Source organism: Helobdella robusta (genome assembly GCF_000326865.2).
Source record: "Helobdella robusta unplaced genomic scaffold HELROscaffold_22, whole genome shotgun sequence".
Classification (NCBI taxonomy): Eukaryota; Metazoa; Annelida; class Clitellata; order Rhynchobdellida; family Glossiphoniidae; genus Helobdella; species Helobdella robusta.
Window position 1 is genome coordinate 1,799,974 of NW_008704170.1, and position 13,062 is coordinate 1,813,035.

Genomic DNA, 13,062 nt, shown 5'->3' on the forward strand with positions numbered 1-13,062 from the left:
CGTCGTCAGTGGTAATAGTAGCAGTAGGAAAAATAAGAATAATAATAATGACGATAATAAGAATAGTAATAATGACGATTATGTCGACAGAGCAGCCGCGACAACATCGCCATCTGTTGCAAGTGATTTAAATGAAACTGCGACATCATCTCAGCTAGGCCCTAGGGCTAGAAAAAGAAGAGGAAATAATAATAATAATAACAACAATAATAACAAAACCAATGATAGCATTACTAATGATGACAATAATATAAAGAAAAATAATGACGACGATGACGTTAACGCTAATACGGATACTACTGCTGCTGCTTCTAATGAAAATAAATTAAAAAATTTGACGCCAAATAAGGCCAGAAACAGCAACAATGATGATGATGACGATGATGACATACAAGATGAATGCAAGTATGATAATTTTGATAACAAAGATGATGATAGCAATGGCGATAATGACTCCGATGATGAAGATAACAATGTCGTCATTCTACCATCTGAAAACAAAGCTAACGTCAAAAAAAGAAATGGTGATGACGACGACGACTTTTAATTACAGTATATGATACGGTATGAAGATAGATATCATTGATAAGTGTGTGCCGTACGCGGGAGTATGCGTGCATGTATTCATTTAACAGTTTTGGATATTTAGAAACAAACAAATTAAATGCATCGCTTATTTTCGCAAACTTTTAATTATTATCATTTATAAATATAATTTATTTAGTTATTTATTAACAACATTTAAAAATGACGAAACAAATGTGCGTGCGATTTTTATGCTTATACATGAGTGAATACATCATCAATGCTATATTTTCAATGGTCCGTTCGTTCTTATTTGAGATGAAAAAAACAGTTTATAGAACAAAAGGTCATAATTAAACATGTTCAGACATGATAAATATTAATTATTAAGCGTTTATTTATTGAAAAATTAAATAAAAAACTCAAGTTTTTGATATTAGATCATGAGTGTGACAAAAAAATTGTTTTTTTTTTGATATTTTGGTTGTCATCATTAAATAAAAAAGACTGTTTATCATTATAAGTTAGGATTGAAATTCAAAGAATTCATTTTGTGGTAAATGTTGACAAAATAAAAAATGGTATTTATAAAAAAAAACAAATGAATAATAATAATACTAACATAAAAAGTTGAATAATCTCAACAATAATAATAAATAACTTTTCAAATAGAAATAATAAAAAATGGTTAAATAATAATTCATTTGTCTTTTTTATATTGCTCCATAAATTCATTAAGGGCCTTCCATAGTGCTTCAGGACTGTTAGCCTTGGGCATCTGAAAGAGATTATCATTAATAATTATAACAATTGTGATGATAAATATTCATGGACATTTTATTTAGTTAATCAGAACAGGGGTGGAAAACTACGGCCCTATATAGCTATTTTAAGCAGCCCGCAAGGCCTTGTTCATTAAAAAAAGGTTGTCAGCCAGACATTATGACTAAAAAATGAGCCACAAACCTTAAAAAAATTCTCCCCCAAATAAAAAAGTATTAAGTATATGTATATGTGGCTCTACAAAGGTAAAATAGTTCTCAATGCGGCCCTCACAGCAAAAAGTTTGCCCACCCTTGAATTAGAACTTTAAAAACAAAATTTATAAAGGCATTATTAATAAAATTAATATAAATTATTAATCATAATTAAAATGTAGCCTGATTAAATTCCAGCTAATAAATTATTATTAAAAAATTATGATGCAACCACTACCCTAGTAAAATTAATTGCTAATTAGCTGATTATTAATTAAAAAAATAAGTAAAAAATTATAATTATAATTATACTTATCATTATACTTTACATTTTTTCAACAATATTTTAAAAATTTAGTATTGCACACCTGATAATTTTGGTCAATGTAGATGCCCACATAAACACCAACGGCCATGGAAACGAGCTAAATTTTGCAAAATTATTTAGAGCAATAATTATTAAATATTATTTTCGTCAAAATGAAAAACTAAAAAAAATTTTAAATTATGATGTTAGTAAAATATAAAATTTGTTCAATGTTAAAACTTTAATTAAAAGTACCAACATTGGAAAATAAACCCATCGTGCCCGAGTATAAAAAGCAGGTTTTAAGGCCTCTAAATTGTTGATTAAAAATTAGAAAATTGAAAGTAAGATGAGATTTTTAACGCAAAATTGCATCAGATGCCAAGTTAATTCGCAACAATACACAAGTAACGACAGTAAAGGATAGAGTCTTTGAGAGAACGATTGAAAATGCTAAAAGTGAATTTATAAATTCTATCAACGATTCATGATCTTTTTAACAATTTTATTCAACCAGCTTAACCGACGTATAAATTTCGCTGTTATATAAATAAACATATACATACAGTTTGGTGTTAGCGCTGATCTTATTCACTTGTTCGGCTCATTCGTTTGTTTGTAATAAATCCTTTTTTTGATTAATTCTTCAGTATGTACGAAGAAGAAAATAACGGTTTGTGTTTTATTTTAATTATAAATTTTTTGTTTCTTTTATCGTCTGTGCCAGCGAAATATCCGGCGAATCCAAATGTACTAACTAACTAAATTACCAACTACTAAACTAAATCCATCACGATTTTGACGAAGCAATCGTCGCAAAATTTTCATCTATTGGCTGCTATTGTTTTTGATTTCATTGCATTCGAAAATTGTAGAATAACTAATTCTGTGATAATAATAAACTTTCCAACCTAACATCCTAACTTCATTATCAAAGTTGAATTTTAATTGAACGAAGGTTACTACGATGAGGCATATAATGCCGAGGAGGAGCAGCAAGAGGAAGAGGAGATGGAAGAGTACAGACCCCACCATCACAAGCACAAGTCTCACAAGCGAGAGCACAGGCACAGGTCGAGATCACGTGATAGGAAGAGAAGGTGCGGTCATTTGTCTTTTAAAATTTAAAAGGCAAATTTAAAAGTTTTAAATTAAAATTGAAAATCAATATATTTTTATTAACTACCTATTACATTTTCATTACATTTTGATTTAATTGTAAGTTAGAAATATCAAAAATTATGGTTATAATTAATTGTTTGATGATTTTTACACATTAACAGTCGATCTAGAGACAGGAAAACGTCAAGTCGAAAGTCGAGGAGGGCTTACAAATACTGGGATGTTCCACCTGTTGGATTCGAACATGTCACTCCCATGCAGTACAAAGCCATGCTTGGTTAGCTGCATGCCATAATCTACAAATAATTAACATACAAATGTTTAATTAGAAACAATTAATATTAAAATGACTAACTAGAATATGAATAATTTATGTTAATGCAGCATCTGGTCAAGTCCCAGTGGCCCCGGGGGTTCCAACTGCTGCTGCTGCTTCATTGGCTGCCATGAGTACAAGTTAGTTGGTGATATTTTTGTTAACGAGTGTGCTGATGTTAATGTTAACTGTATGTTAATTTTGCTAACATATGGAGATGGTGTGTATGAAGATGATGGTTTCTATATCTATAGAAATGTTTATGATGACATCATAATGGATAACTGCTAAACATATTGATGGCATTTTGTTTACTTTTAATGTTAGCTGAGATGATTACTGTGATTTTTATTTATTAAAAATTTATACTAAAGTTTTGAGCATAATGAAAATTTTTTTTTTCAATTTAAAATTTTGTAGACAATGCACTGAGCAGACAGGCCAGGAGATTGTACATTGGAAACATTCCATTTGGTATCACAGAGGTTTGTTTTGGCTTCTCCATTGGCTTTTCTTTTCATTTTTTTTATTTGGTTTATTTATTTCCTGGGTTATGGTATACTTTTTGCCTATCTAAGTTACCTAACGAAGTAGCTAATTAGTAGAACTAAATCACATCTATGTAAACATTAAATGACATTAAGTGCAGCATCAATATTAAACAATAATACAGACAAACATTAAACATCTCCATAATAACATTTACCAAAAATACTGAATAACGAGCAGGAAATGATGATGAGCCATTTTAACGATCAAATGAAAATGGCTGGGGTTTCGCAACAAGACGGAGAGCCAGTGATAGCCTGCCAAGTCAACATGGACAAGAACTTTGCTTTTCTTGAGGTAAGCTATCAATTGTTTAATCACATTTATTTGGCTGTTCTCTGTTTGTTTGATTTTGTTTTATCTTTTCAATCATTCATTTATTCATTCATTTATTCGTTTATTTATTCATTCATACATACATACATTTATCCATACATTTATTCATTCATATTTAAATTTATCTGTTAATAAACTTTAGACTTCATTCAATTATTCAATTCCGTATATTGATTTTATGTTCTTAGATTTTGAGTTATGTTAGTTTACCATTGCAAACATCAATCAATTTATTGACTGACAACTAATTCATTCATCCATTCATTCATCTCTTTTTACCTTATTAATTCAATCTTTCATTCAAAACAATTCGTTTCTATTTTTTTCGCACTTTTTATTATTTAAAATTTTAATTTTGTTAAACAAAAAAAAATACATTAACAACACAGTTTCGCTCGGCAGAAGAGTGCACACAGGCCATGGCATTCGATGGCATCATATTTCAGGGGCAGTCCTTGAAGATAAGGAGGCCCAGAGACTACCAACCACTGCCTGGACTCACCGAGAACCCGTCTGTTAATGTTACTGGTCAGTTAGTTGGTCAGTTGGTCGGCGGCTTGTTTGGTTGATTGATTGGTTGTTTGCTGGTTGATTGGTGGGCTGATTGGTGTTTTTATTGGTTCACTGATCTCTTGCTTGTTTGTCCATCTCTGTTGAGTTGTTTTTCGCTTTTATGTGTTTTTGTTTTAAACTTGATTGAACTGTTTCATTTTTAAGTTCATTCTGTAGAAGATTTACTTATTAATCGAATGATTAATTAATAAATGATTGATAGATTAATTAAATAATTAATTAATTATTGATATTTTTTATCACAGGTGTTGTATCTACACTTGTCGGAGACACACCATACAAGATTTTTATTGCCTGTCTGCCTAACTATCTCAATGATGATCAGGTGAGTGTATCTGCGTATTTTATGTTTGTACACACGTGTGTACAACTTCTTCTGTATGTATATTTTTTTTACGATACATTTATATCTCTGTATACGCTTTTTTATTATGATTTTTTTTCATGCATTTTAATGAAACTCTGAAAAAAATAAGATGCAAAAATGTGATTTTTTATAGATTAAAACATATAGCGTGTGTGTGTGTGTTATATGTTATGTGTAACATTCTCATCACAAACACGTGGCAGGCTAGTGGCAACATTTTTCTAAATAAATTAAAAAACTTTTCCTTGATATTAAATAAATTAATTAATACTTTAATAAATAAATTAATACTTTAATTAGTATTAAATTTATTCACTTTTTTTTAGAAAAAAATTTCAGGGAAATTCTCTCTTTTTTTTGCAGTTAGGTACAAAAAAAGAGAGATAAAAATTATGGAAGGAGGGAGAATTAGTGAGTGTGATAAATGTTGAGAGTGATATATTCAGAGTTAATTGTTTGCAGGATATCATATATTCACACAGGTCTTTATCCATAAAGCAGAATATTTTTAGCTTTTTTCTTCCAGGCAACTTAAACATATTTTTTCAGGATTTTATTTAAACAGGATTCTCCTCCTCTCCCTAGCTTCAATTATTTATTTATTTCAGCCTGTGACAAAAAAGTTTTGGAATTAGCAGGGCTGTTGTTGTTATCTTAAAAAAAACTGCTTTTTATAACGGTTTTTATATGTAGACTAGGCAGGCCACATTGTTTCACAGAAGCCTCTATATGTACGCGTTATGTTTGCAGAGATTTTTCAAAATTCTGTATTATGTAAGGCAGACTTTTAAGAAAATTTAATTTTAAATGTTTTTTTTTATTTTTCCAGATGTTACATTTGGAAAACCGTACAAAGATCTTAGATAGAATATATTTAATTATCGTTTCCTTCGACTAATTTCACACACGAATTAGGTTAAAGAACTACTGACGTCATTTGGACCCCTGAAAGCGTTCAATCTCGTTAAGGATTCTGCCACCGGGCTGTCGAAGGGTTATGCATTCTGTGAGTACGTCGACCCCAATGTTACAGATCAGGTTTGTTTGGTTTGGTTGGCTAGCTTTGGTTGGCTGATTGGTTGGCTAGCTTTGGTTGGCTGATTGGTTGGCTAGCTGGTTGTCATTTTTATCACTTGATCTCGTCATTTTCTATTCTTTATATTCATTTTTATTACCACCATCATCTCAATAACCATCATCACTTTTCTCATTTTCATCATCAAAACAGGCCTGTTTAGGATTGAATGGCATGCAACTTGGTGACAAAAAGTTGATTGTTCAAAGGGCCAGCATTGGAAAAAATCCTCTTGCTGTTAGTTTCACTTTCGGTTTTATAATTATATTTAATTTTAAAAAATTACAATTCTAGTTAGTTACTATGTGGTAAAATTTGTTAAAATATATTAGTTTTTTTGTTAAAATTAAAATATATTTAATTAATTAAAAAAATTTAATTGCCATCAAGGGCGGAGCCATGTTAACCAATCTTCAGATCCCAGGCTTGAATATAAGCGATGTCACAGGTAGTAGTACATCCAATACTTCCACTGAGATACTCTGTCTCATGAACATGGTGACACCAGAGGAGTTGGAAGATGAGGAGGAATATGATGGTTAGTTCTTTTCTTTTCTCTCTCTCTATCCTTCTTTCTTTCTCTCTTTCTCTCTCTCGCTCTTTCTCATATCTACCACTTTTCTCTCTTCCTCTTTTGTTTATCAATTTTCTTGTTACACATCTTGACCATTCTGTTAGTGTAGAGAATGGATGGAGGTTTATAAACTTCTTCTGCCGGTGGCCATTTATTGAAACAATATTTTATTACAATTTTGTTTTTTTCTCTTTTTAGAAATTTTGGATGACGTCAGAGAGGAATGCAGTAAATATGGATCAGTCAAAAGTTTGGAAATTCCCAGACCAATCAAAGGAGTGGAAGTCCCGGGAGTTGGAAAAGTGGGTTTTTTATTTTTTCACAAGCAAAATATTTTGACATGTATATTACTCTACCACTACTGCCACTGCTATAACTTATACTACTTCCTAATTATATTTCCTACTCAATTTAAGTATCTAATTATCATTCCAGTTTATTAACACGAATCAATTTACTAATTACGTTAATTGAATTTTTTTTTTATTTTTCAAAAGATTTTCGTCGAATTTCATTCCGTGGTCGACTGCGAAAATGCTCAACAGAATTTGGCGGGGAGAAAGTTTGCAAATCGCGTCGTCGTGACCAGCTACATAGATCCAGACAGATACCACAGAAGAGAGTTCTAATTGGCTGTGGACGATTTAAATTCTCTTTTCTGATTGGCTATTTGAATGTGAAAACGTGATTGGTTGGCATTTAAACTCCTTGTTTTAATGATTGGAATGGTATAGGTAAATTAGTCTTTATTTATTATTATTATTGTTACTTATTGAAATAATATTTCTGTCATATATTTATTATTAAGTTCGTTTGGAAATTGTACAATGTGATTGACTATTTATTCATTATTATACTTTTGAATACTGATATGTTAAAACTTCGTAATGGTAAATAAAATCGGTCTTAAGTATCTTAAGTGTATGATCTTAACGATACAAATACTAATTATTTTTGGTTGCTTATTATTATTATAAATGTTTATTATTACATAATTATTATTATACTTATTATTATTTTTGATTAAACTTGTTCAACTTTATATTTTTGAAAAAATTTGAAAAAAAGGCTCTTTTATTTTTGTAAGAAGGATACTTTTATTTCTTTGTCATAATCTAATAGAAATTCAACGTTAAATACGATGCTAATTTAATAAAAAAAAAACGAATAATAAACTTAAAATAATAAAATAAATAATTTACAATATAAACTCATTAATTTACACAAATATGTATGTATGCATATACAAATACATACACGTGCAATAATTATGTAAGAAGCTCATATCAATGTCAACAACGAAGTTATATTAACATTACTATACACGCAATAAGGTATGTTTTTTGAGTAAAATGCAATTGTTTATATTAAAGCGATGATTGCACATAAGAGGTGAGTTTATGTGTGTGGTGTGTGTGTGTGTGTATAAGTTTGTAATCATTTACGTCGGTACATCTAAGACAGGGGTGGGCAAACTTTTTGCTGTGAGGGCCGCATTGAGAACTATTTTAACTTTGAAGAGCGGTATATGTACTTGAATAGCAAATTTTTCCGGCCCGGGGGTAAATTTTTTTAAGATTGGTGGCTCCTTTTTTGGTCGATCTTTTTTCGGCGAACAAAGCCTTGCGGGCCATAGTTTGGCAGTTTGCCCACCCCTGTCCTAAGACATCAGGGTTGTCAATATCGTATTGCCTTTGGAATGGGTAATACTATTCATGCAGAACATCGAATTGATGGCATGGCCGATACTTTCTAGACAGAAGAAATTCGTTAGACGATACGAATTTCTGGTATATTCGATCAATTTGTTATATTGTTATAAGTGACTAATGAGCGCGTTTTTGAGTGGTGAATTCGGGATTTTAAATGAAGTTTCGCCATCTTTTGGGTATTTATTTTTAAAAACTGGTTCTCATCTTGCTGTCCTTTTTTGGGTGGGTAAAAAATTGCAAGAAACTGTTTAATCGTGAACTGAGTAGTTGTATTAGTATCGGCAATATCTTTTAAAGCCGGTATTAGTATTTGTGATGTAATGTTTGAGTTTTAACAACCCTGGTCTACAAATAAGTACAATGTACATGTATTCGAAATTCACGTGGTACTTTAGTCCACGTGAATTTCGGTTGGGTTTATATAATGATTTTTCGATATTCATACGAAGGATGGAACGAATGAATGAGTAGACGAATGAACGAATAAAAGAATAAATGAATGAATGAACGAATATGTATGCTTGAATGACGTAAATGAAGATGATTACTATAAGGTGAGAGTAACATTAGGTAAACTTCACCAAAACAAAATGACGATAAGAATGTAAATGATAATGAAAACACATTAAGTTAGACATCAAAATATTTGTAATTTTATAAGCACTGTACACATTTAAAGTTCAATATTTACAAATTAAATTCATTTATTTAAAAAAAGTGTTAAAACTTAAAATCAATAAAAATTTTTAATAAATAATTGTTCGCTTTAATCTATCTATCTATCCATCCATTCATCCATCTATCTACCCATTCATCCAATAATGATAATTATTATCAATGATAATTATTATTATCATTTATATTATTATTATTATAACGAAATTATTTGTAATAATAAGTTTATAACATTATTAAACCCTGTTTTGCTCCATTCAATAAGTTGCACGAATCATGAAGTAAAAAAGAAAGAAACACATACATGACATGCGTTGCGTACATTCAAACACACACACACACGCACACATGCACACACACACACACATACACACACACATATATATATATATATATATCAAAACTTCACAGACAGGTAATTCACATACAAAATTGTAAAAATTCATTCAATAAAATAAAGTAAAAATACACAACTAAATGACGTCACAACAACTATATATATATATATATATATATATATATATATTCATACAATACTGCATATATATATATATATATATATATATTAATATATACATATACATATTGGAAAACCACGGATGTATATATATAATAAAAATACTCAATGAAATATCCATCACGAAGAATATGATTTTAACGTTCACAAATTGAAATATAGAATCTGGAAAACCCCATTAGTTTCAGTTTTCATGTCATTTCGGGAATTTCTGGATAATTGATATAACTAGCAAAATTTGTGGCGTCAACGCGTATTTGAACCCGCCAACTATGACTCATAGAGAAGTTTATAGTTCTACCCACTTCATCACCAGCTTATTTTCGTAACAATTACAAAATAAATAACAACGACGAATAAATAGAAACACGGTAAAACTTCAAAATAACAATTGAGAAAAAATAAAACATAAAAAAATATAACAGACAAGATTTTTTTTTATTAACTGCATGACAAGTTATACAGCATTTAAAATTAACAATCTCGTGACCTAATTAGCCAAAAAACCTGACGTGAATAAATAAAAATGATCCTAATTCATCTATCAATCTACTACACCTTCACTGATGTTAAACAGTACCTCAAACCAACATGGGCAATACAAAATGGACTGTCTTGTGTATTCTCTACCGAAACCTTTAGCGAAGCTCACCTGCACGCTACTACAGTACCGACCATTATCTGATCTGGGAAATTCGTCATAGGAAGAGCTTTGATTGCCACAATTTGTCACGCAACCATGACAATTTTGGTTGCTAGGGAAACTTTGCTTTCCGCGACAACCCCTACTCTCACTGCGACAACAATCATGGTTTTTATGGCAAGGGCAACAACGATCGGTTTGACGTTTATTGTTAGTCGTAATACGTTTGTTAGCATGGCAGCAACAGTAGCAACAACAACAACAGTTGCGTTTTGTCCCGTCAATAGTTGGATTGGGGTCGTGTATCTTCATGCAGTGGCCGGGTAACAATTTGGTGACCTTCAAGCCCCATTTGGAGACCTTCGGTTTATAATTATCACATGGGTTTTTCCAGGATTTAGAGTTTTTATTCACAGTGTGTTTTGAGATATCATTATTATTATTATTACAATTTTTATTATTATTGTTGTCCTTATCTTTTGAACATAAACTATAATGCTGTTGACGATGATGACTGTTAGAAGCATAATAATCATCGTTAATGCCAAAACTATCATTAACATTATTATCATCATCACCATTATTGTTACATATGCACTGATTATTGATATTATTAACGTTAAAATTACTTAGTTCATTGAAATTCGAACCACACCAACAACAATTGCAATTATAAAGACATTCGCAACTACAACAACAGCATAAACAACAACAACGTCGACCATGTATTCGTTTTGCGGTGTCCTCTGACTTAGACACGAAAATAGGGTATTTAGTTCGGTTATGAAGCCAAACTCGGCCATTGTTCTCTTGCCGGCACATCACTACGCCCATTCCTATCTTTGGCCGACATTTCAAAATGGCCGCGTCGCTGCATGGAGATGACTGCATTACTTCTAGGCATATCATTTCGCCGTTGAAAATTCGTGACGAGGATGATGACGAAGTTGATGATGATGATGATAATGATGAGAAAGATGATGATGATGACGATATCAGAGCTACTGTAGATGATGATAATGATTTCTTTATTCTTTCTTTTTTACGCTCAATTTTATAGTTGAGCGACGATGAAGATGATAATGAAGGTGAATCTAGTTTTGTATGAAGATTTTTCACTAGCTGTCGTTGTTGCTTCCGCTGCTGCAGTTGCTGATGTTGTTGATGCTGCTGCTGATGTTGTTGGAACTCTTTTTGAAACTTCGACTGTTGAAAAATGTTTACGTAGGACGTCGAATGGTTGAATGATTGTTGGCCAATAAGCTTAGAGCATTCCCAATAAGCAACAGCACACCATGGTTTGTTGTTGTGTAGTTGTTGTTGTTGCTGCTGCTGATGTTGTTGTTGCTGCTGCTGTTGTTGGTGTAATAGTTGATGTTGTTGTTGCCGATTGCAAAATTTACCGCAACATTCTTGATGTTGCGACTCAGTAGTTTTAGTGTGTGTTGATGACGGAGGTGATAGCGACGATAAAAACGACAAAGATGATAAAGCTGATGATGAAGATGACGACGAGGATGATGATGAGGAAGAGGAAGAGGATGGTGATGACGTTGTTGACATTACAGAGTAATTCGATAGCGCCGTCATATTGGTAGCCACGGTCGATGTTGTTGTTGTTATTATCGTTGATGAAGTTTTCGATGACGTCATCGTTGTTATTGTTGTTGATGATATAGATAATGATAATGACGTTGTTGTTTTTGACGAAGATGGCGGTGATGTTGTTGTTGTTGATGATGTCGATGTACATTTCAATGTTGTTGCTGTTGTCGTCGTCGATAATAACAGTGTTGTGATTAATGTTGTTGGTAATTTTGGCGTCGTCGTTGATGTTGTTTGCGATGATGTCATTGTGGATGACGTCATTGTTGTGGGTAGTTTTTTTGAAGAGAGTAGCAACGAGATGAATGCTGATGGTGCTGCATTGGCTAAAAATGCCCTACCCTTGGTTACATTTATACAAGATGACGACGATGACGATGATAAATGGAATGTATCACATTCTGTTGACGATAACAATAGCGATGACGAAAACGATGATGAAGTTGTCGGCGAAGAAGACGACGTGGCTTTTGTGGCTGTGGATGCTGACGACGACGACGATGATGAAGGCGACGACATTGGCGTTATTACGATTACTTTTTTATTTATAGAGACATCGTTAATACTACTATTATTATTATTATTATTATTATTATTATTATTATTATTATTACTATTATTATTATTACTATTACTATTATTACTATTACTACTACCATTTCCATCACCATCATCGACATACGACGATGATGGTGATGATTTGTTGGTGGTGTCCTCCTTCTCATCTCCAACACTCTCCTCTGTGATAAAATAAAAAAAAAATATCATTATCATTATCAATGTTATTATTATTATTACTATTAAACTAATGATGGTGACGACGACGACGACGTAGAACGCCTAAAGAAGATAAATGATGTTGAGATGAAATGGCGAAATATGCAACAACAACAACAACAGCAACAACAACTGCATAAATAATATTAATAATAATAATAGTAATAATAAACAGTAGTAGTAGTAATAATAATAATAATAATAAACAATAACGAGAACTTGATATATTGCTTATGCTGACGGGCGGCCAGAAAGGTATACATAGATAAGGAAATAGTTTTATATGCAAAACATAAACAGTAAAATGGATAAACGGCAAAAAGAATAATAAACAAAGAAAGATGAAACTACATACATACCTACCTACACGCACACACATACATACATACACACACACACAAACATACATACA

General features: G+C 31.6%; 2 protein-coding genes across 2 annotated transcripts; one reads left to right on the forward strand and one right to left on the reverse strand.

The window, feature by feature from the left end:
- Positions 1 to 2,345: 2,345 nt before the first annotated feature.
- Positions 2,346 to 7,768, forward strand: HELRODRAFT_185543 (hypothetical protein). The gene is given in 15 exon segments (XM_009018697.1): positions 2,346 to 2,482; positions 2,768 to 2,909; positions 3,093 to 3,208; positions 3,316 to 3,387; positions 3,668 to 3,732; positions 3,977 to 4,093; positions 4,522 to 4,672; positions 4,951 to 5,030; positions 5,988 to 6,110; positions 6,301 to 6,384; positions 6,538 to 6,685; positions 6,920 to 7,023; positions 7,219 to 7,455; positions 7,517 to 7,689; positions 7,708 to 7,768. 13 exon segments carry the CDS (start codon positions 2,461 to 2,463, stop codon positions 7,348 to 7,350), a joined length of 1,356 nt encoding a protein of 451 aa, XP_009016945.1. The 5' UTR covers positions 2,346 to 2,460; the 3' UTR covers positions 7,351 to 7,455; positions 7,517 to 7,689; positions 7,708 to 7,768.
- A 2,401-nt stretch (positions 7,769 to 10,169) lies between these two features.
- On the reverse strand, positions 10,170 to 12,021 carry HELRODRAFT_172026 (hypothetical protein; the record flags this gene model as incomplete). The annotated part of the gene is made up of 2 exons (XM_009018698.1): positions 10,170 to 11,621; positions 11,821 to 12,021. 2 exons carry the CDS (start codon positions 12,019 to 12,021, stop codon positions 10,170 to 10,172), a joined length of 1,653 nt encoding a protein of 550 aa, XP_009016946.1.
- Positions 12,022 to 13,062: the final 1,041 nt, after the last annotated feature.

Coding starts and splice junctions, on each gene's coding strand:
- HELRODRAFT_185543 (XM_009018697.1), top strand. CDS start 2,461: ATGTACGAAGAAGAAAATAACG. Junction 3,733..3,976: donor TTCCATTTGGTATCACAGAG/GTTTGTTTTGGC, acceptor AATAACGAGCAG/GAAATGATGATGAGCCATTT. Junction 7,024..7,218: donor AAGTCCCGGGAGTTGGAAAA/GTGGGTTTTTTA, acceptor ATTTTTCAAAAG/ATTTTCGTCGAATTTCATTC.